Source organism: Salmo salar, chromosome 10, assembly GCF_965601325.2.
Source record: "Salmo salar chromosome 10, fSalSal1, whole genome shotgun sequence".
NCBI lineage: Eukaryota > Metazoa > Chordata > Actinopteri > Salmoniformes > Salmonidae > Salmo > Salmo salar.
This window is the reverse complement of record NC_138300.1, coordinates 114,441,186-114,465,541: the sequence shown is the minus strand read 5'-3', so window position 1 is coordinate 114,465,541 and position 24,356 is coordinate 114,441,186. Positions and strand designations below refer to the sequence as shown.

The 24,356-nt window shown below is 44.4% G+C and overlaps 2 protein-coding genes across 6 annotated transcripts in view; one reads left to right on the top strand and one right to left on the bottom strand.

Moving 5' to 3' along the window:
- Positions 1 to 15,145, top strand: part of lrrk2 (leucine-rich repeat kinase 2) — a 75,899-nt gene extending 60,754 nt beyond the window's left edge. For all 5 annotated transcript variants that reach the window (XM_014125703.3, XM_082957398.1, XM_014125702.3 and 2 more), the window contains exons 38-50: positions 32 to 178; positions 331 to 443; positions 2,318 to 2,508; positions 2,751 to 2,911; positions 5,138 to 5,409; positions 5,813 to 6,028; positions 7,780 to 7,973; positions 11,553 to 11,816; positions 11,924 to 12,076; positions 12,260 to 12,489; positions 13,140 to 13,208; positions 13,387 to 13,532; positions 14,347 to 15,145. In XM_014125703.3, the coding sequence (XP_013981178.3) occupies positions 32 to 178; positions 331 to 443; positions 2,318 to 2,508; positions 2,751 to 2,911; positions 5,138 to 5,409; positions 5,813 to 6,028; positions 7,780 to 7,973; positions 11,553 to 11,816; positions 11,924 to 12,076; positions 12,260 to 12,489; positions 13,140 to 13,208; positions 13,387 to 13,508 (2,132 nt within the window). In that variant the 3' untranslated portion in view covers positions 13,509 to 13,532; positions 14,347 to 15,145. The remainder of the gene's footprint in view (positions 1 to 31; positions 179 to 330; positions 444 to 2,317; positions 2,509 to 2,750; positions 2,912 to 5,137; positions 5,410 to 5,812; positions 6,029 to 7,779; positions 7,974 to 11,552; positions 11,817 to 11,923; positions 12,077 to 12,259; positions 12,490 to 13,139; positions 13,209 to 13,386; positions 13,533 to 14,346) is intronic.
- Positions 15,146 to 15,343: 198 nt separating this feature from the next.
- slc6a15 (solute carrier family 6 member 15) overlaps positions 15,344 to 24,356 on the bottom strand; it is a 32,323-nt gene continuing 23,310 nt past the window's right edge. Inside the window, exons 6-12 of the mRNA XM_014125712.3 lie at positions 22,798 to 22,908; positions 21,325 to 21,566; positions 20,180 to 20,372; positions 18,841 to 19,033; positions 18,167 to 18,326; positions 17,711 to 17,873; positions 15,344 to 16,832 (exon numbers count right to left, since the gene is read on the bottom strand). Of these exons, the coding sequence (XP_013981187.1) occupies positions 16,473 to 16,832; positions 17,711 to 17,873; positions 18,167 to 18,326; positions 18,841 to 19,033; positions 20,180 to 20,372; positions 21,325 to 21,566; positions 22,798 to 22,908 (1,422 nt within the window). The 3' untranslated portion in view covers positions 15,344 to 16,472. The remainder of the gene's footprint in view (positions 16,833 to 17,710; positions 17,874 to 18,166; positions 18,327 to 18,840; positions 19,034 to 20,179; positions 20,373 to 21,324; positions 21,567 to 22,797; positions 22,909 to 24,356) is intronic.

Sequence of the window (24,356 nt, the reverse complement as noted above, 5' to 3'; positions counted from 1 at the left end):
CTCTCCTTTCAATTCTCCCTCCCTCCTGTAGACTGCCTTTTGGTAAACCCGGAGGACCCTCGCTGCACAGTGCCCATCTCTCAGATTGCTCCAGACCTGATCCTCAGTGACCAGCCTGCTGGAATCATCCTTGACAGCGAGGAGCTTGAGATGGACCTTACCAAGGAGAACCTGCTGGGTCAGTTACAATAATAATTTTATTTGTATCGTGTTTTTCATTTACAGGCAAATCACAAAGCTCTTGAAAAGCTCAAAAAGATCAGTTGGACTGTAGTCTCTTTCAACAGCTGCAGTGTCAATGACACAAATTTGTTTATTTTCTGATTGTAGGGGATGGTGGTTTTGGGTCTGTCTATCGAGGCATCTACAAAAATGAAGAGGTGGCAGTGAAGATTTTCAACAAGCATGCCTCTGATCTCTATATACACCGACTACTCCGACAGGTAATCTAATAATCTGCGTCAGGTGTTTTAGTGTCGGGCAGGAATAGCTGGAGAATAGCTCCAGGCCCAGGAAGTTTTAGTGATCATTTCTGGTCCCGGAGAGATATAGAGGAAAAAAACAGGCTTTGGAAAGTATTCAGACCCCTTGACTTTTTCCACATTTTTTCCATTACAGCCTTATTCTAAAATGAATTAAATAAAACATATTCCTCAGCAATCTAAACACAATACCCCATTATGACAAAGCGAAAACAGGGGCTATGACCCTTTCCTATGAGACTCGAAATTGAGCTCAGCTGCATCCTGTTTCCATTGATCATCCTTGAGATGTTTCTACAACTTGATCGCAGTCCACCCGTGGTAAATTCAATTGATTGGACATGATTTGGAAAGGCACACACCTGTCTATAAGAAGTTCCACAGTTGACAGTGAATTTCATAGCAAAAACCAAGCCATGAGGTTGAAGGAATTGTCCTTACGTATACCTCCAAAACAGGATTGTGTCAAGGCACAGATCTGGGGGGGAAGGGTACCAAAAAATGTCTGCAGCATTGAAGAAGAACACAGTGGCCTCCATCATTCTTAAATGGAAGATGTTTGGAACCACCAAGAATCTTCCTAGAGCTGGCCACCCGGCCAAACTGAGAAATTGGGGGAAAACGGCCTTGTTCAGGGAGGTGACCAGGAACCCGATGGTCACTTTGACAAAGCTTTAGAGTTCCTTTGTGGAGATGGGAGAACCTTCCAGAAGGACAACCGCCTCTGCAGCACTCCACCAATCAGGCCTTTATGGTAGAGTGGCCAGATGGAAGCCACTACTCAGTAAAAGGCACATGACAGCCCACTTGGAGTTTGCCTTAAGGCATCTAAAGGACTCTCAGACCATGAGAAACAAGATTCTCTGGTCTGATGAAAGCAAGATAGAACTCTTTGGCCTGAATACCAAGCGTCATATCTGGAGGGAACCTGGCACCATCCCTATGGTGAAACATGATGGTGGCAGCATCATGCTGTGGGGACGCTCCAGAGCACTCAGGACCTCAGACTGGGGTAGGGAAGGTTCACCTTCCAACAGGACAACAACCCTAAGCACACAGCCAAGACAACGAAGGAGTGGCTTTGGGACAAGTCTCTGAATGTCCTTGAGATGGCCAGCCAGAGCCTGGACTTGAACCCGATCGAACATCTATGGAGAGATCTGAAAATAGTTGTTCGGCGACGCCCCCCATCCAACCTGACAGAGCTTGAGAGGATCTGCAGAGAAGAATGGGAGAAAGTCCCCAAATACAGGTGTGCCAAGCTTGTAGCGTCATACCCAAGAAGACTCGAGGCTGTAATCGCTGCCAAAGGTGCTTCAACAAGGGTCTGAATACTGAGTATTGTGTGTAGATAAGGGGGAAAAAATATTTAAGATGTTTTAGAATAAGGCTGTAACGTAACAAAATGTGGAAAAAGTCAAGGAGTCTGAATACTTTCCGAATATGGTCTTGGAGAATGTACATCAGCTATGAGGTTGGGGTCAATTTGGGAAATAGGAATTTCAGGTTACTTCCTGAATTGACTGCTTGGAAATGGACCCGATAAGCAGTTGCTGGCTATCCAGACTCTTTGCTCCAGTTAGAGATGATCCTATCACTGATGACTTTTAGTACAACAACCTTCATTTTGACGTCACCACAAACCACTTCAATGATGGTCTCAGACTGAAGTATGTAACGAACGACAGAGCAGAGGAACCATTTCATGTGAGATGTCAGGCCAGGTGTGTGTGTGTGTGTGTGTGTGTGTGTGTGTGTGTGTGTGTGTGTGTGTGTGCGTGCGTGCCACTGTCTTCAGGGTAGACAAGCAGTACTGTAAGTTGGTCTCTTTCCAGGAGTTGGTGGTGTTGGGTCGTCTCCACCACCCCAGCCTGGTGGGGCTGCTGGCTGCCGGGGCGGCCCCTCATCTCCTGGTGATGGAGTTAGCCCCCAGAGGGTCCCTGGACTCTCTGTTCGAACACGAGAACAGCAGCCTCAACCGCAAGCTCCAGCACAGGATTGCTCTGCAGGTGGCCGATGGGCTCAGGTAGGTTAATCGCTCAGTAGACACATGCATACATGTATATACACACATTACATACAGGTGTATGCCCACAAGAACGTGCACACGCGTCAGACACAGTGTTCAATGATATTCAATTATTTACAAGTATGTCTATAGTAAACCCAAACAAACCAATTTGAATTCATGATCTATATTAGGAACTCTCAATTTAGACACATTGTACATCACTGTTTCCTCACTTTACCTCCCTTCCATATTGCCAGGTATCTCCACTCGTCCATGATCATCTACCGGGACCTGAAGCCTCACAACGTGCTGCTGTTCAACCTGAAAACTGACTCAGAGACCATCGCTAAGATCACAGACTACGGCATCGCTCAGTGCTGCTGCAGCATGGGGGTCAGGAGCTCTGAGGGCACCCCAGGTAGGAACTAACCCTTCAGTGTAGACATTTAGGGAAAATCTCAGCATGTTTCAAATTCCTTTCCTTCATCCCTTTCTATCTGTCTCTTTCCCCCTCTAGCCCCCTGACTCCTCCTCTATTTTACTATCTGTCTCTGTCCTCCTCTAGCCCCCTGACTCCTCCTCTATTTTACTATCTGTCTCTGTCCTCCTCTAGCCCCCTGACTCCTCCTCTATTTTACTATCTGTCTCTGTCCTCCTCTAGCCCCCTGACTCCTCCTCTATTTTACTATCTGTCTCTGTCCTCCTCTAGCCCCCTGACTCCTCCTCTATTTTACTATCTGTCTCTGTCCTCCTCTAGCCCCCTGACTCCTCCTCTATTTTACTATCTGTCTCTGTCCTCCTCTAGCCCCCTGACTCCTCCTCCTCTATTTTACTATCTGTCTCTGTCCTCCTCTAGCCCCCTGACTCCTCCTCTATTTTACTATCTGTCTCTGTCCTCCTCTAGCCCCCTGACTCCTCCTCTATTTTACTATCTGTCTCTGTCCTCCTCTAGCCCCCTGACTCCTCCTCTATTTTACTATCTGTCTCTGTCCTCCTCTAGCCCCCTGACTCCTCCTCTATTTTACTATCTGTCTCTGTCCTCCTCTAGCCCCCTGACTCCTCCTCTATTTTACTATCTGTCTCTGTCCTCCTCTAGCCCCCTGACTCCTCCTCCTCTATTTTACTATCTGTCTCTGTCCTCCTCTAGCCCCCTGACTCCTCCTCTATTTTACTATCTGTCTCTGTCCTCCTCTAGCCCCCTGACTCCTCCTCTATTTTACTATCTGTCTCTGTCCTCCTCTAGCCCCCTGACTCCTCCTCTATTTTACTATCTGTCTCTGTCCTCCTCTAGCCCCCTGACTCCTCCTCTATTTTACTATCTGTCTCTGTCCTCCTCTAGCCCCCTGACTCCTCCTCTATTTTACTATCTGTCTCTGTCCTCCTCTAGCCCCCTGACTCCTCCTCTATTTTACTATCTGTCTCTGTCCTCCTCTAGCCCCCTGACTCCTCCTCTATTTTACTATCTGTCTCTGTCCTCCTCTAGCCCCCTGACTCCTCCTCTATTTTACTATCTGTCTCTGTCCTCCTCTAGCCCCCTGACTCCTCCTCTATTTTACTATCTGTCTCTGTCCTCCTCTAGCCCCCTGACACCTCCTCTATTTTACTATCTGTCTCTGTCCTCCTCTAGCCCCCTGACTCCTCCTCTATTTTACTATCTGTCTCTGTCCTCCTCTAGCCCCCTGACTCCTCCTCTATTTTACTATCTGTCTCTGTCCTCCTCTAGCCCCCTGACTCCTCCTCCTCTATTTTACTATCTGTCTCTGTCCTCCTCTAGCCCCCTGACTCCTCCTCTATTTTACTATCTGTCTCTGTCCTCCTCTAGCCCCCTGACTCCTCCTCTATTTTACTATCTGTCTCTGTCCTCCTCTAGCCCCCTGACTCCTCCTCTATTTTACTATCTGTCTCTGTCCTCCTCTAGCCCCCTGACTCCTCCTCCTCTATTTTACTATCTGTCTCTGTCCTCCTCTAGCCCCCTGACTCCTCCTCTATTTTACTATCTGTCTCTGTCCTCCTCTAGCCCCCTGACTCCTCCTCTATTTTACTATCTGTCTCTGTCCTCCTCTAGCCCCCTGACTCCTCCTCTATTTTACTATCTGTCTCTGTCCTCCTCTAGCCCCCTGACTCCTCCTCCTCTATTTTACTATCTGTCTCTGTCCTCCTCTAGCCCCCTGACTCCTCCTCTATTTTACTATCTGTCTCTGTCCTCCTCTAGCCCCCTGACTCCTCCTCTATTTTACTATCTGTCTCTGTCCTCCTCTAGCCCCCTGACTCCTCCTCCTCTATTTTACTATCTGTCTCTGTCCTCCTCTAGCCCCCTGACTCCTCCTCTATTTTACTATCTGTCTCTGTCCTCCTCTAGCCCCCTGACTCCTCCTCCTCTATTTTACTATCTGTCTCTGTCCTCCTCTAGCCCCCTGACTCCTCCTCTATTTTACTATCTGTCTCTGTCCTCCTCTAGCCCCCTGACTCCTCCTCTATTTTACTATCTGTCTCTGTCCTCCTCTAGCCCCCTGACTCCTCCTCTATTTTACTATCTGTCTCTGTCCTCCTCTAGCCCCCTGACTCCTCCTCTATTTTACTATCTGTCTCTGTTCTCTCTTTCTCCCTCCCTCTCCCCTCACCATTTCTCTCTCCACCCACCCAGGTTTCCGGGCGCCAGAGGTCGCCCGGGGCAATGTGATCTACAACCAGCAGGCGGATGTGTTCTCGTTCGGCCTGCTGCTATACGACCTGCTGACCTGTGGTGAGCGCATCTCAGATGGCATGAAGTTCCCCAGCGAGTTTGACGAGATCGCTGTGCAGCGCAAGCTGCCAGACCCAGTGAAGCACCACGGCTGCTCCCCCTGGCCAGGCTTCCAAGGCCTGATGAAGGACTGTATGAGGGAGAATCCCCAGGACAGACCCACCTCCACACAGGTAACCGTTCTACTGTTACTACTACCTGTCTCCACCTGGGTGTGTGTGAAGTGTAGATGTTTCACTGACTGTCTGTACGTTTTGAACTGACTATGTGAAGGTGTGACTAAACTGACTACTTGCATTTGTGTAGGTGTTTGACTAACTGTGACTATATTTGCCTGTGTGTGTACTGTAGGTGTTTGACTAACTGTGACTATATTTGCCTGTGTGTGTACTGTAGGTGTTTGACTAACTGTGACTATATTTGCCTGTGTGTGTACTGTAGGTGTTTGACTAACTGTGACTATATTTGCCTGTGTGTGTACTGTAGGTGTTTGACTAACTGTGACTATATTTGCCTGTGTGTGTACTGTAGGTGTTTGACTAACTGTGACTATATTTGCCTGTGTGTGTACTGTAGGTGTTTGAGAGGCTGAACTCTGGGGAGATGCTGTGTCTGATGAGGGAGCTGGTGGTCAGCAGAGCTGCCAATGCTGAGTGTTTCACGGTGGGCTGCAGCAGCGCCAGCAACGGCCCCAGTTCTAACCCAAGGGCCTGGGTGGGAGGGGGCAGCAGCACACAGAGACTGGGCTGTGTTGCGTCTGTCGACCTGGAGACTGAGAAGGTCACAACACAGGTATTCATAGAGGATCTCTCAACGCAGGCACTCGCATTGTAGGGATTTGCAAAGTACTTGTTTACAACACAATACCAGCTCTAACAATAAATGTATTACTGCAGCTAGATAATTAGAGCTCAGGTATTAAAACAATAGCATAGGTCCTCACAATACAGGTCTCTTTGACATTACTCATTCAAGGGTTTTTCAAAATGTTTTACTATTTTCTACATTGTAGAATAATAGTGAAGACATCAAAACAATGAAATTTAATATGGAATCATGAGGTAACCATATTTAAGATTCTTCAAAGTAGCCAACCTTTGCCTTGATGACAGCTTTGGACACTCTTGGCATTCTCTCAACCAGTTTCATGAGGTAGTTACCTGGAATGCATTTCAATTAACAGGTGTGCCTTGTTAACTTCATTTGTGGAATTTCTTTCCTTCAGAATGCATTTGAGCCAATGAGTTGTGTTGTGACAAGGTAGGGGTGGTATACAGAAGATAGCCCTATTTGGTAAAATACCAAGTCCATATTATGGCAAGAACATCTCAAATAAGCAAAGAGGAACGACAGTCCATCAATAATTTAAGACATGAAGGTCAGTCAATATGGAAAATTTCAAGAACATTGAAAGTTCCTTCATGTGCAGTCGCAAAAACCATCAAGCTCTATGATGAAACTGGCTCTAATGAGGGCCGCCACAGTAAAGGAAGACCCCGCCACAGTAAAGGAAGACCCTAAACTCATTAGAATGAACAGCCTCAGAAATTGCAACCCAAATAAATGCTTCACAGAGTTCAAGGAACAGACACATCTCAACATCAACTGTTCTGAGGAGACTGTGTGAATCAGGCCTTCATGGTAGAATTACTACAATGAAACCACTACTAAAGGACACCAATAAGAAGGAAATACTTTCTTGGGCCAAGAAACGCAAGCAATGGACATTAGACCGGTGTAAATCTGTCCTTTGGTCTGATAAATCCAAATTTGAGATTTTTGCTTCCAACCGCTGTGTTTTTGTGAGACGCAGAGTAGGTGAACGGATGATTTCTGCATATGTGGTTCCCACTGTGAAGCATGGAGAAGGAGGTGTGATGTGTGGGGGTGCTTTGTTGGTGACACTGTCAGTGATTTATTTAGAATTCATGGCACACTTAACCAGCATGGCTGCAACAGCATTCTACAGTGATACGCCGTCCCATCTGGTTTGCGCTTAGTGGGACTATCATTTGTTTTTCAACAAGACAATGACCCAACACACCTCCAGGCTGTGTAAGGGCTATTTGACCAAGAAGGAGAGTGGTGGAGTGAGATTGAGATGGTTTGGGATGAGTTGGACCACAGAATGAAGAAAAAGCAGCCAACAAGTGCTCAGCAAATGTGGGAACTCCTTCAAGACTCTTGGAAAAGCATTCCAGGTGAAGCTGGTTGAAAGAATGCTAAGGGTGTGCAAAACATCAAGGCAAAGGGTGGCTACTTTGAAGAATCTAAAATATATATATATATATTTTATTTAATTTAACACTTTTTTTGTATTATTTCATAGTTTTGATGTCTTCACTATTATTCTACAATGTAGAAAATAGTTAAAATGTAAGAAAAACCCTTGAATGAGTAGGTGTGTCCAAACTTTTGACTGGTACTGTTAGTCCTCATAATACAGGTCTCTTTGACATAGTCCTCACAATACACAAACACAGACTAATCTGTGTTTAAAATTCCCATATTCCTCAATGCTAATGTCTTTCTTCTCCCTGCAGGTGATTGACACGAGTCCTGTCTTATGCCTGGTGACTGTCCAAGTCCCAGACGAAGCCTGTGATTGGCTGGTGGCTGGTACACAATCAGGGGCACTGGTCGTCATCAGCACTCAGAACCTGTCCAACTGGTACAACCTGCAGAGTGTCACCGACGCTGTGACATCACTGTTCTTCCACACACACCCTCAGCGCAGGTAAGAGAGTGTCAGACTAGATGCTAAGCTATGGCTATATCAGGGTTTTGCACTAACATGATTTGGTCACACCAATATATATATATATATATATATAATTGATAATGACCTGACCTGTGTCCCATAATGTGCCTGCATTCCATACAGAACCAGGCTAATAATGGCTAGCCATCTTTAACATTAGCATGCCCTTGTGTTCTTACATTGATTTGGATATATTTACTGTAACAGCAAAGGAAAGAGACTGTTCAAATAGAGTGCAAAATGTTTTTATTGCAGATTTTAAAGTGCTATGTGTTATTTTCTGAGAAATCCTCTAGAGGGCAGATTGTTTTACAATTATGCCAAGGCAACAAACAAAAAGGGTAGTGGGGAGATGGACTGATTTCCTTACATTTCTTCAGGTTTTCGCTCTCAAGATCACACATTTTTTTTATAGAAAAACAACTAAATTGGATGTTCTAAGTCCATAACAATGCTTAAACCACATCGGGGACGACCAATTTTAAGGTCTGGGAAAAATCGGAGAAATGTAGATTTAAATTCTTTTTTACCCTTTCAGGTGTGCACCAAGTCAGCCAGTTGTAGAGATGTTTCTACAGATGGCTGTATTGGTCCGTTAAAACACCAATAGTAAAGGCCCAGTGCACTGCTTTTGTGAATTATTTATTTATTTAGAGATTTTTCAGGGGTGCCACAGCACTCTCAGCACCCCTACTTCCCGCTGCTATGCACATGTGATGGCGTTTTGAAAACAAATGGCCACTGGATTGATGCAAATAATCATGATTCTGCCAGGTAGGCATAGGCTACTTTGTAGTTACCTTTTAAATGCCTTTCCATCCACCCGAAAACAGTTAGGCTAACATTAGCATCGCTAACAGCTACACAAAGTGGTAGACATATAGACCCTATGCACACCGCACAGAGCAGGGCTCGGCATTCAGGTAAGTTTGCCAGTGACAAACAATTATAATTTTCAAGGACTTACATTTTATATTTAATTGTTGTAATAGCCTATAGAAAAAAAACTCCCCACAAAATCTATGCAAAAAAGTATGCATTACCACTAACAATAGTGCATATTTTAATAGGCCTGCCTACCCAATGGCATTGACATTCACATTATTTTTACGTTATAAATATGTCCAAATAATGTGGGCTTTGCTCCCGACACAAACACGCTAATGAAGTCTGTCCATAGCTAGTCAGTCTCGCCATTTGAGATGTTGAGTTATTGAGGGGTTACTGTATCCTGTTGAGTTATTGAGGGGTTACTGTATCCTGTTGAGTTATTGAGGGGTTACTGTATCCTGTTGAGTTATTGAGGGGTTACTGTATCCTGTTGAGTTATTGAGGGGTTACTGTATCCTGTTGAGTTATTGAGGGGTTACTGTATCCTGTTGAGTTATTGAGGGGTTACTGTATCCTGTTGAGTTATTGAGGGGTTACTGTATCCTGTTTTAAAACGAGAAGGCACCCATTAACCAGGTTCCCTTTGTAATGGAACATTTTGTATGGAGTCTTGCTCATAATAAGAGCAACAATCGCAACAGACTAGCGCAACACCCTTCAATTGAAACGGAGGGAAACAAACGAAAGAGCCTACATCTCTCATAAAAACTGATCAGAATTGAAATCACAGAATTATTATATTGGAGCAGTGGAATTTATAAATTGGCATCCATAACTTCAGTGACTTTTCAAGGATCAACAAGGAAATGTCAGATTTTCAAGGTAGGCTATTCCATGTTGACTGAATTGTGCATCGCAAATATTCAGTCAAGACTTTGACCTTTTTAAATACCTGGTTTCAGTGGAGGCTGCTGAGGGGAGGACGGCTCATAGTAATGGCTGGAATGTAGTCGGTGGAATGGTATCAACCACATTGAAACCATATGTTTGATACATTTCCAGCCATTATTATGAGACGTCCTCCCCTTAGCAGCCTCCGCTGCCTGATTTGCCCATTCTTGACTTAGCATTTACTGGTAGATGCCATAACTTGGAACATCCTGTTTACCGCTGTGGGTCTTCACTCCACGCAACAACAGTTGTTTGAGAGCTGCACGCGCTCTCTGCCCGACAGATTATAGGCTATACTGTATGTGTACAGTGCACGTGTGATAAATAATCGCCATAACGAACAAACCGCTTCGGGAATCCTTCTGTTTTTTGATCGGTTACGTGGCCTACACTAAAGATAGCATTATTACTATGTTTTTTTGATCGGTTACGTGGCCTACACTAAAGATAGCATTATTACTATGTTTTTTTGATCGGTTACGTGGCCTACACTAAAGATAGCATTATTACTATGTTTTTTTGATCGGTTACGTGGCCTACACTAAAGATAGCATTATTACTATGTTTTTTTGATCGGTTACGTGGCCTACACTAAAGATAGCATTATTACTATGTTTTTTTGATCGGCTACGTGGCCTACACTAAAGATAGCATTATTACTATGTTTTTTTGATCGGTTACGTGGCCTACACTAAAGATAGCATTATTACTATGTTTTTTTGATCGGTTACGTGGCCTACACTAAAGATAGCATTATTACTATGTTTTTTTGATCGGTTACGTGGCCTACACTAAAGATAGCATTATTACTATGTTTTTTTGATCGGTTACGTGGCCTACACTAAAGATAGCATTATTACTATGTTTTTTTGATCGGCTACGTGGCCTACACTAAAGATAGCATTATTACTATGTTTTTTTGATCGGTTACGTGGCCTACACTAAAGATAGCATTATTACTATGTTTTTTTGATCGGTTACGTGGCCTACACTAAAGATAGCATTATTACTATGTTTTTTTGATCGGGTACGTGGCCTACACTAAAGATAGCATTATTACTATGTTTTTTTGATCGGTTACGTGGCCTACACTAAAGATAGCATTATTACTATATTTTTTTGATCGGTTACGTGGCCTACACTAAAGATAGCATTATTACTATGTTTTTTTGATCGGTTACGTGGCCTACACTAAAGATAGCATTATTACTATGTTTTTTTGATCGGTTACGTGGCCTACACTAAAGATAGTAATAATGCTATGTTTTTTTGATCGGTTACGTGGCCTACACTAAAGATAGCATTATTACTATGTTTTTTTCACTGGCCCAAGAGGGCGACTGACGGGATAATTGACTGGCCCGGAGTTGTATATCGAGCCCTGACACACACAGACAGGGGAATTCCCGTGCAGTTGTTGCCTCTTCTGAAAGTTGTTTTAATTTTGGTCAATTGCACATTACTGTTGAATAAATCATAATAAAATATAATATTTTTTTTAAAAGCATGACCAGGTAAAACATTTTCACTGGCAACCTTGCGACCAACCTTGTGTATCGCACTGCCAAGTCAAAAGGTCGCAAATGAGTCTGTTTTGGTCGCGGTATCGAACCCTATGCTATGCTATGGCTATGCTACTGCTATGCTATGCTAGTTCCAAAAAGCTGGTAAAGGTAGAATATAAAATATTTAATGTGTATTTACAGTGATGTTAACAGTATGTTACCAAGTAAAGTACTGACACTGATTTCTTTGTTGTTGATTTAATTTCAGTCAAAGAAAGAATTACTTGTTAGTTGGGACAGCAAATGGAATTCTGACGGTTTATGAGGACTCTGCGCTCCAGGTGGAGAATGGCCAGCCAGTCAAGACGTTGCACATCGGGAACGTCAACACCCCAGTGATGTGTCTGGGCCAATCGGGTCACTCCCTGGACAGGACCACGGTGTGGGCCGGCTGTGGGACCAGAATCCTTTCCTTCACCGCCGACTATGGCGTCTGTAAGACCATTGACACTAAACCCAACAGCCTCTTCCAGTGAGTGTCACCTTCAGAGATGTAACCCTATATTTTGGCGGCCTGCAGGGCTGTTGATTTGTTTTCTAAGTGTGAAGTGAGTTGCTCTGTGTGTGTGTTCTCCTCAGGCAGCATCATGCGGTGAGCAGTGAGCCGTGTGTGTCTCGTATGGTAGTGGAGAAGCATGTGTACCTCAGCAAGGCTGGAGGGCAGAGTGTGGAGGTGTGGAATAAGAAGAGTGGACGGATGATTGACAGCATTGACTGTGCCCAACTACTCAGGTAAAGCTCTGCTCTGACACCACACACACGTGAGGACAATCCTATGTAAATTGCTGTAAAAAAAAAGAAAGAAAGACTTTTCCTTAAACCAGTGGTTCCCAAATGTTTTCACCCCCCCACCCCTCACACGCCCCACAGTTTGGAAACCACTGCCTGAACCCACTCTATGTTCTTGGCCCATAGACACAACTCCAGCCGGCGACCCAGAAAGGCTAATTCAGAGTTTGAATTTGGAGCGGATACTCCAACCTGGGCGAACATCAAGTCCCTCCTGGTGCAGCAAACCACCACCACCCTGTGGATCGGCACCCGGGGAGGCCACCTCCTCCTGGTAGAGCTGGCCAACCTCCAGCTGCTGCAGGTCATCAGCCCCCACTGCCAGTCCATACGCAGCATGGCCTCTGTTTTTATAGGTAACGACTGTATCTGTATGGCTGTTTATGTTTCTCATTGGGGGGCCTCGAGCAGAGCATGGTGGGGCCTCAAGCGGATATAGGTAGGTAGGTAGGTAGGTAGGTAGGTAGGTAGGTAGGTAGGTAGGTAGGTAGGTAGGTAGGTAGGTAGGTAGGTAGGTAGGTAGGTAGGTAGGTAGGTAGGTAGGTAGGTAGGTAGGTAGGTAGGTAGATCTTTTTTTTACTATTTTTTTTACTAGTATATATTTTTTGTTTACTAGTATAATTTTTTTTTATATGCCAAGCTCATGAGGCCCCTTGATGATGTGAGGCATGAGGCAATTGCCTTTTCTGCCTAATGGTAAGTCTGCCACTGTTCAAATACACAGCCCAAAACAAGTATTGTTATTTGAGTATTTTAATGGTTATTTGTAAAGCTAATATTCAACGCAGTTGTATTTTAGAGGAATTTCAAATACATGGGTAAAGTGCATGGGAGTATATTTCTAAATACATTAAAATGTTCAACTACTCTTTGTTTCAAATAAAAATTACTTCGAATGTATGTGAAAGTAATTGAGATATTTGAAATAGTATTTGAACATAAATCTGCTTCCTGTTTGCACAGTGTTGAAAGTTTCACAAACTCGTGTATTATTTTCATATCATAGAAACACTAAACCGTAAGAATGTGGTCCTGGTTTTGGGAAGAAGACTGTCCCAAGATAAGAATCAATATGGTAAGAAACAATGACAAAGACCTAACAACTACAGAGAATCTACAAAGAAAACCTAAATGAGATATTGAGAGTACAATGTGTGTGTGTGTGTGTGTGTGTGTGTGTGTGTGGTGTGTGTGTGTGTGTGTGTGTGTGTGTGTGTGTGTGTGTGTGTGTGTGTGTGTGTGTATGTTCCCAGACGAGGAGTCTGTACTGATGGTGTGGAACAGTTCTCTGCCTCTGGAGGTCAAGGACCTCAACAAACACTGTGAGATGAGAGAGGAGATCACAGCCAAGATGAGAGAGCAGCAAAACGACTGAGTTACTGACTGAGCCCACAGCTTGGTACGTACCTGTACTACACTGCCCATGTATATTACCCATACCAATAATCAAGTCAATAGTAAAACCATACACCTGTACTACACTGCCCAATAATCAAGTCAATAGTAAAACCATACACCTGTACTTCACTGCCCATGTATATTACCCATACCAATAATCAAGTCAATAGTAAAACCATACACCTGTACTACACTGCCCATGTATATTACCCATACCAATAATCAAGTCAATAGTAAAACCATACACCTGTACTACACTGCCCATGTATATTACCCATACCAATAATCAAGTCAATAGTAAAACCATACACCTGTACTACACTGCCCATGTATATTACCCATACCAATAATCAAGTCAATAGTAAAACCATACACCTGTACTACACTGCCCATGTATATTACCCATACCAATAATCAAGTCAATAGTAAAACCATACACCTGTACTCCACTGCCCATGTATATTACCCATACCAATAATCAAGTCAATAGTAAAACCATACACCTGTACTACACTGCCCATGTATATTACCCAGACCAATAATCAAGTCAATAGTAAAACCATACACCTGTACTACACTGCCCATGTATATTACCCAGACCAATAATCAAGTCAATAGTAAAACCATACACCTGTACTACACTGCCCATGTATATTACCCATACCAATAATCAAGTCAATAGTAAAACCATACACCTGTACTACACTGCCCATGTATATTACCCATACCAATAATCAAGTCAATAGTAAAACCATGGCAAAAAGACATTTCAGTAGTTACCAATTACTGCTATATTTACTTTTCATTGTTCACAGAATACACATGGAAAAGGGATTTCTCTGAAGATTCAGTGGAGTAGTGTGTCTTCTGCACACATACAGTACCAGTACACACATACAGTACCAGTACAGGGGGAGACGTTACCTCACTGAAATCACAGAGATAAAACTATCTCAATAACTGACATTGTCTGACAGCCATACTTCTCAGGCCACTTCGGACCGTGTCAAAGACCATGAAGAGACCACACGAGTGCACTTGATTCATGACAAGGTTACATTGTTTAAGTGCACTTTAACGTTTCACTTCTCTAGTCCAAACTCAAATGCTGTCTGGAGATCTGCATGCTCTAATTAAGTGCACACTTTCATAATCATCCCAAACTATTGCAAGCACTTACCAGGGGTTGACTGTATACTACAATACCTAAAAGTAAATAAAATGCCTTTGAATAAAGAATATTTTAATCTTAGACATAGTTTAGTATTTTGAATTGAAACACTCCTGCCAAATGTTATTAGAAATTGTTTGTATGACTGCAAAAACTCTAAAAGGGATGCTTCATTTGTGTTGTTTTCATTATAAATGTGTGTTGTTTACCTGTTATCACCATTATAAAATGAAACTGAAGACAACTGGAAAAAAAGCCAAAGGAAATAAATTCTTACTTCTCAAGGGCCATATTTGATTATGTATTCAATACATGCGTTTGTTTACCAAATGACCCCATTCCTTGTCTTTTGTCAAGATGCGAGATTGTAAGTCATGTCATGACTGTTGTACTTGTAATGTATGATGTTGCATCTCAGTAAATTCTGTTTGACTTTTAAACAATGTTTGTATTTTGTAAATATTTGATATATTGCCTGCCTCCCTGTCCTTAGATTGTCATCTGAAAAGATGTTTGTCGTGTACGCTAGAGGGCAGTGCAACACCGTTAAATAGGTCACATATTGATGTATCCTTCACCATGAGTCTGTCTTTTGTTTGTTTGTTTTCATTTCCCTGACAGACTAACAGTGAGAACAGACATTAGTGCCCAGTACGGACCAGGTTTTCTCTTTAATCTCAACAGGGGAAAGAAAATACATCACGTTATGAAGCCATTTCATGGAGGAAAAAATATTTACAAGTTTATCAAGAGGGGTCAAACCTCTACATAGATTGACAGCACATCAGTAAACAAAAAAGGGAACCAGCTTTTAAGGATTTTAAGCACTTCTTACCAAAAAACAAGGTGTTCTGATATCCAAACTATTCAGATAGGCTAAATATATTTATAATATTTATAATATTTATATTTACAGAATACCTTAAATATACAACGTCCACCATGTATTCTATAAACAAATATCATAAGTTATTTAGGCACATTTTTTGGGGGGGTTTGGTTGGGGGGGTTCAGTTTCCATGCCATCCTTTTGCTGTTTGCACTATATTGTACTTAAACTAAAGAAATGTGGTCAGTATTGCGTCATTGCCAACACGTATATCATCCAAAGAGGCTGCGCTGCTATTAATCTCAGAACTCTGGGCCAGAGGTGAGGTCACAATGTACACAACCATTCTACAGCATCTTCCAGAGACAGACAAAAGGCCCAGTCCCAAACCTATCCCTCACAGGGTTGGGGTCAATTCTATTTCAATTTGGTGATTCAGGAAGTAAACTGAAAAATTTGCGGCGCTTCCTCTATGAGCACATTTTTAATTTCACAGTTTACTTCCTGAATTGACTGAATTGAAATGGAATTAACCCCAAACGTGATCTTCACTTGTCCCTAGCCTAAGTCCCTTGTTGAACAACTATACCAGGCTTGGTGGAGTGTCCACCTTATTGCTTACACCAATACTGTACTGTCTTGTCAACTAAGAGCTTCAGGACGGGGCTGAGCGGTTCCATTTGGGACTGAGCCAAGGAAGGACTGGGTGGGGAAGACAAAAGGAGATAGTATGTACAGTATACATTGTGCACACCTTTTTAATCGTTTTTACAGCAAAACGGGAAAAGGACAACATGAAGGGGAGCAGCTACGATATCTACAAAGAATATACAGTAAAAATATAAGAGTAAAAATATGCAGATGACGATTCCCACGACTAAACGCACGCAAAAGAGGGATTGGTTGGCCAGCCAGTAGGGCGGAGTACCAGAAACAACACGCTATAAGTCTGACTCGGGCATGTCCGGCATGTCGGCCATCAAGTAGCCAATACCATAGCGGCCGTTGGGGGCGGAATCGGAAACCCCTCCGTTCTGCTTGCGGTAGATGCTGTTGCCGGGCATGGGCGAGGGCGACTTGGCATGGATGAGGCTGGCGTCGTCCTCCTCCTCGGGCCTGGCTATCTCCTGGATGATGCAGCCCTTCTTGTATGAGATGGTGGAGACGACGCCGGCGTTCTCATCGATGACGTTGAAGTAGCGGAGGAAGAACACCACGGGCACGGGCACGATGGCCATTACCACCAGGGAGATGCAGACCGCCAGGCCCCACGGAGGGTAGCTCAGGGATTTCTCACTGGCCTGGAGGGGGAGACAGAGGGAGGTTAGAGGTTACTAGTTCTGTATACTACTACTACAACTACTACTACTACTACTGTTTACTATTGTAGCTCATAGACCTCTCACTGGCCTGGAGGGGAGGAAGGTTTATCAAGGTTCTGACTAGACGGAGTACAACTACGACCGGAATGTTACAACCGGTCACCAAGGATACCAGACAGGTAAACACATTGACACTGATACTGACACTAAAACCACGGACAGCAAGTCGAGCTGGTGATAATAGTGTGAAGTCCTCTTGTCTTACAGTAAGTCTAAGGGCTCTATTCAATCCGTATCGTGTTAAGTTCAGCCTACAGCGTGATTGAAATGTAAAGGCACTGTTTCCGTTAGCGGAGACTGCATTCATGGTAAACTCCTGCATATGTCAGCTCAATCGGAAATTGCCTTTACATTTCTGTCGCGCTTCAGCCCGTAGTCCTCTCCTCCATCTGTGCTGATCTTGATAATCCAACAGTGGAGTATTTATGACGCTAACATGGCAAAGCGCATATCGAGTGTTCCTATTGGTGGAGATAACATGGCAAAGCGCATAGCGAGTGTTCCTATTGGTGGAGATAACATGGCAAAGCGCATATCGAGTGTTCCTATTGGTGGAGATAACATGGCAAAGCGCATATCGAGTGTTCCTATTGGTGGAGATAACATGGCAAAGCGCATATCGAGTGACTGCTCCAGGTATATTACAAATCAGTGTGGATAAAGGAGACAAGAAGAAGATGTATGGAAAGAAATCGTGCACATCCCATCGACTGAAACAATAGTCCATTAAACTGAACTACTGTGTTTTGCCTTATCCAGTTGCACCAAAGAGAGACCACAGTGGAGAGGCAACTCACCAGGTCCTCTAGCCAGGCGCTGTAGCTGGGCGGGGTCATTCCCAGCTGGATCACACTGGAGCCCAGCAGCAGGATGAGCAGCAGGGGGGTCACGTACTTCCACATGTAGTAGTAGAACCGGAACGGAGTGAAGCCCAGCATGTCCTTCAGATCCTCAAAGAACCTGGGGAGGAGAGACGGAGACGGGATACCACCACAGGAGGTGAAAAAGCATAATGCTACTCAGTTTAGACTTTGTTGACTTTGGCAATTATGTTCAACAGGTGATAGGAGATAAAAGTACAGTTTAGGTGTATTATTTCACAATAACTTTTCATGTTCAACTCATTCTGAATACTGAGTCAAATACTGTTTTTTCCATTGTATTTGGATGGACAGCTTTGGATTTTGAATTAAAGTGGAGAAAACCACAGATTGCTGCCATTCTGTATATGATTTGATATGTACTGTACATACTTGTCAGTCCCATAGACCCAAGCAACAGCCACATTCTCCAGGATGACCACTATGAGCAGAGGCAGTGTGGCAGAGTAGTCATCGAACATGGCCACCCAGTAGTTCCCAGAGCGTTGGACGAACAGCAGGCCAATGAAGAAGGCCAGCAGACAGACACCCACTGTTACAGGAGGGGGACAACATGGACGTTATTGAAACGGTGCAAGGGGGAGAAATGCCATCCTCGTTAACAGAATTCATGCACAATATTTGTCAACATGTTGCTGCACTAAGTGTATCAATTCTAAAACATTCTCTTTGGTACCAGACATCTGCTCTGCATTCGAGGTAGTTTTATGACATCATTATTAAGCCAGAAGCATTAGAGCAAAGAGACATAACACATACACCTGGGTAATACTATTGACCCATTACTATGGCAAACACACATCAAGAGTTCAGCTGAGGATACATTTTGGGAAAGGTCTACCTCCACAAACTGACACATAGGCTCTTTCCGTTTTGTTTTTCCTAAATTCCTTGAATCTTTTCTCCTCTGAAGAAAACGGTCAGAGAGGGACCTTGGACCTTCTCAAATAAGATTGAGAAGGAGACGAGTAGATAAGAGGAATCACAGAAAGTTGAAATGAGAAATAATTACCCATCTATTCCTTCATCCCCTCTCTCTGACTGACCTGTGAGGAACTCCTTGCGGACTTTGAAGGTGTCCACCAGGGGTGTGATGATGCCTTCGATGGTTCCGAACATGCTGCCCAGGCCCAGGTTAACCAGCATCAGGAAGAACATGACGGACCAGAAGGGAGATGCAGGGAAGTGGGTCATGGCCTCTGTAAAGGCAATGAAGGCCAGGCCTGTACCCTGCACTGCCTGAGGAGGACGAGGAGCAGGAGGATGGGGAGCAGGAGGAGGAAGATGAAGATGAGGTTTACGTCAGTAACATCCACTTCTAGTAAGACTTTTGTCCCCAAGGAGTCACATGATTGTTAACTTGAGCCATGTTGTAGATCTACAGGGCCTCTTTGTCTGACGCTGTGCTTTCCTGTTAAGTCAATACCTTATCAATTATTCACACTGAGTTGGAACACACGTAACAGCAAGGGAACAGAAATACACTAAAGTAGCAGTCTACCAAACGGTGTTGAATGGAAGGGGAAGCAACTTAAACCAAGCGGTTTCCTTGAAATCTCAAAGTGTGTAGACAAGATCTAGAGATAGGTCTAACACAGTCTGTGGGAAACTGCATTCAGTAACACTTTACAGCACTGTTATGACACAAAGAATGTTCATTGAATAGGCGTAGCTATTCCTGGTTTGAGACATGACAGTGTAAAGTCAGTTGTCGTGATGACACCTGTGTGACACCAGTTTTCATGACTGTTTGTGTTTTCTTCAAGTAGAATGCTACCTAAGTGATTATGATCATAAAAGATACAAAATGATATGATATCACTGTTATACATTCTATGAGCCCCGTTACCCAATGTCCTACGTTGGATGTTGTACCCAATGTCCTACGTTGGATGTTGTACCCAATGTCCTACGTCGGATGTTGTACCCAATGTCCTACGTCGGATGTTGTACCCAATGTCCTACGTCGGATGTTGTACCCAATGTCCTACGTCGGATGTTGTACCCAATGTCCTACGTCGGATGTTGTACCCAATGTCCTACGTCGGATGTTGTACCCAATGTCCTACGTCGGATGTTGTACCCAATGTCCTACGTCGGATGTTGTACCCAATGTCCTACGTTGGATGTTGTACCCAATGTCCTACGTCGGATGTTGTACCCAATGTCCTACGTCGGATGTTGTACCCAATGTCCTACGTCGGATGTTGTACCCAATGTCCTACGTCGGATGTTGTACCCAATGTCCTACGTCGGATGTTGTACCCAATGTCCTACGTCGGATGTTGTACCCAATGTCCTACGTCGGATGTTGCGACGGCCGTCTGCACTGACCAACACATTAGAATGATGTGCTGTAGCTGTCGAAAGACAATGACCCCTCACCTTGTTGAGCTCTTCCTCGATGCTGCAGGAGCCCAGGCCCAGATCCTGGTAATCCTTTTCCTTCTCCCGTCTGATGAACTCAGTCATCTGTCGGTAGTCCTCAGCGCTCACAGTGGCGCTGAAGTTGATGTGGTGGGGGATCAGATCACGGCTGATCTCTTTCCCCAGCAAACTCACTATCTTCTGAGTGTTCCTGAGAGATAGAAAATGAAATAATACCAGATCAAAATGGATACTCTATCATAGACTATGCTAATGTATTCTAGGCCTTATTGCTAATATCTTAAAGACCAGGAATGGGTAACTTTGATTGGGGTGGGGGTTACAATAAATCAGAAATTATCATAAGGCCGCAGTGGCTCGCGGGTCTGCATACCCAAAGGGGAGCCGCCGGGGGAGGGGAGCCGCCGGGGGAGGGGAGCCGCCGGGGGAGGGGCTGGCGGAGGGGAGCCGCCGGGGGAGGGGAGCCGCCGGGGGAGGGGAGCCGCCGGGGGAGGGGCGGGCGGAGGGGAGCCGCCGGGGGAGGGGAGCCGCCGGGGGAGGGGCTGGCGGAGGGGAGCCGCCGGGGGAGGGGCTGGCGGAGGGGAGCCGCCGGGGGAGGGGAGCCGCCGGGGGAGGGGAGCCGCCGGGGGAGGGGCTGGCGGAGGGGAGCCGCCGGGGGAGGGGAGCCGCCGGGGGAGGGGAGCCGCCGGGGGAGGGGCTGGTGGAGGGGAGCCGCCGGGGGAGGGGAGCCGCCGGGGGAGGGGCTGGCGGAGGGGAGCCGCCGGGGGAGGGGAGCCGCCGGGGGAGGGGAGCCGCCGGCGGAGGGGAGCCGCCGGGGGAGGGGCTGGCGGAGGGGAGCGGCCGGGGGAGGGGAGCCGCCGGGGGAGGGGCTGGCGGAGGGGAGACGCCGGGGGAGGGGAGCCGCCGGGGGAGGGGCTGGCGGAGGGGAGCGGCCGGGGGAGGGGAGCGGCCGAGGGAGGGGAGCCGCCGGGGGAGGGGAGCCAGCCTCCCAAACTTCATGTCAGCATCAAAAAGGCCGATTACCTTTGAGGCACAATGTTTTCCCTTCCCCCCTTTTCTGTAAAGTGTGTTCACATATTCAGTATAATAAATACATTTGAATTGATTAATTGACGACAGCTTAATTGCGTATCCATACTTACAGCGCGACACACTTGCCGTTCATGATGTTGGCCTTGAAGCCGAGCACGGCGAACACCACCAGGGTGGCCAGCACAGAGGTGAAGAAGTTGATGAAGGAGACCAGCACTGCGTCAAAGTGGCAGTTGTTGTCCCGCTTGTTGTAGCTGGAGAAGGCTATGACGCCTCCGAAGCCCAGGCCCAGGGCGAAGAAGACCTGTGTGGCCGCCTCACGCCACACCTTGGCCTCCAGCATGATCTCCAGCTGGAAGGAAATAAAGAATGGACATTTTAGGTGAGGTGCTGACAAAAGGAAGATCAACTCATCTCTCCTTGCTGTGGATTCATTTGACCATCATTTGGCTCTTTAGGACAACACTACGTTATTTATTGTAGGAATCTGTGCTCTCCTAGTAATGGACAAACCATTGTTTGGACCAGTGGAGCAGAGCAGTGGACATGTGAATCATGGTTGAGAGTCAAATTTATCAAAACTGTGGAAGATTAAACAAGGACTCAACATACTGAGAGCATATCCATCATGCCACTGCCCTCAAATATCCTACAGCATTTTTGTGTGGTAATAGGCTTAACACAGTTACAAGGCGCACACTATACAGCACACAATGAACCCTGCTTTTGATGTCTCCTTCCTTGCACACAGGATACGCAGCAAAGGCCTTTGAAGTAGGAAGATGTCAGCTGTGTGAGAAGCAGCAGACTTATGAGACTGTTGTGAAATGAACGGAACACGCCGTCGTGGATGTTACATAAAGCAGGGAGCGCCGAGCGACTCCTGTTACCATGGTGAGAAGTCTGCCACCACAGCATAGCCCAAATTAAATTATTCCTTTTGCCTGAGTTGCCATTGGTCCACGGCGGCTGAGTAGCCAACCTATAACATACGTATTCTATGTCTGACACATTTTCATTTAACATGGCCTTCCTCTTTAGTAAAATGAACAATGTTCAGGGCCACTGCTGTTGAACAGCTGAGCTCCGGTAAAAATCTATTTTTACATTTATGGCACATTTTCAGTCAATATATTTTCCTTCCTGTTTCAGTAAAGTTAACAATGTAACATTGATCCACAACTGGATCAAACGAGTGCATTGGATCAAACAAGTGTACATAGATTTTTCTATTGTGTTGTTGACTGTATGTTTGTTTATTCCATGTGTAACTCTGTTGTTTTTGTCGCACTGCTTTGCTTTATCTTGGCCAGGTCGCAGTTGTAAATAAGAACTTGTTCTCAACTGGCCTACCTGGTTAAATAAAGGTGAGCTAAAAAAAGAAATGTAAAAGTGCATTGGATCAAACAAGTGCATTGGCTAACTCTCTGAAGAAGTCTGGGTCCTGACTTTGCCTGCGGTGTAGTGCAGCATGTTGGCTGTATGCAGTAGCATTGACTGTGCCTGGGTGTGAACAAGGCACCATTACATTGGGTGAAACTATAAAGCAGCATTATTGTACCTTAGGGGTTATGGTACTGTACCTTGGGGGTAAACATGTGTCGGATGCCGTCCACAGAGCCTTTCAGGAGCAGAGCCCGAACCAGGAAACAGATCAGCACCACGTAAGGGAACAACGAGCTGAAGTACATCACCTGTAAGAGAACCACAACAGAAGAATAACCTTCTTGCAACTCGTACATTACAACGTGAATGGCTGACTTGAGACATTACTTATTGACAAATCTGTCTCAGACCCTGTCTCTCTGGGGTTAATAACTATATAAACATAAAGATAATGAGAGCGTCACTGTGATCTGATGACTTCTGGGCTTTATCTAAAGGGATCTCAGAGGCTGCCTCTTCTGGGCTTTATCTAAAGGGATCTCAGAGGCTGCCTCTTCTGGGCTTTATCTAAAGGGATCTCAGAGGCTGCCTCTTCTGGGCTTTATCTAAAGGGATCTCAGAGGCTGCCTCTTCTGGGCTTTATCTAAAGGGATCTCAGAGGCTGCCTCTTCTGGGCATGGCTGGCCCTTAAATGTACACAGAGAGCTAACATCAATGACATGGATGTCAAACTCTCCTGGCTCAAAGTAGAGGAGAGCTTTACTGCATCACTACTTGTCTTTGTGAGAGGGATTTACATGTTGGATGTACTGAGCTGTCTGTTCAAGTGACTAGTGCACAGATCAGACAACCATGCTTACCCCACAAGACATGCCACCAGAGGTCTCTTCACAATCCCCAAGTCCAGAACAGACTATGGGAGGTGCACAGTACTACATAGAGCCATGACTACATGGAACTCTATTCCACAATAAGTAACTCATACAAGCAGTAAAATTAGATATATTATTTTTAACTATAGAACTACACCTTATGGAACAACGCGGACTGTGAAGAGACACACACACACGCATACTCACACACACTCTACACACACGTACATTTTAATATTGTTGTATAGTGGTACTGTACATTTTAATATTGTTGTATGGAGTTATTGTACATTTTAATATTGTTGTATGGAGTTATTGTACATTTTAATATTGTTGTATGGTGTTATTGTACATTTTAATATTGTTGTATGGTGTTATTGTACATTTTAATATTGTTGTATGGTGTTATTGTACATTTTAATATTGTTGTATGGTGGTATTGTACATTTTAATATTGTTGTATGGTGGTATTGTACATTTTAATATTGTTGTATGGTGGTATTGTACATTTTAATATTGTATGGTGTTATTGTACATTTTAATGTTGTTGTATGGTGGTATTGTACATTTTAATATTGTTGTATGGTGTTATTGTACATTTTAATATTGTTGTATGGTGGTATTGTACATTTTAATATTGTTGTATGGTGGTATTGTACATTTTAATATTGTTGTATGGTGGTATTGTACATTTTAATATTGTATGGTGTTATTGTACATTTTAATGTTGTTGTATGGTGGTATTGTACATTTTAATATTGTTGTATGGAGTTATTGTACATTTTAATATTGTTGTATGGTGTTATTGTACATTTTAATATTGTTGTATGGTGTTATTGTACATTTTAATATTGTTGTATGGTGTTATTGTACATTTTAATATT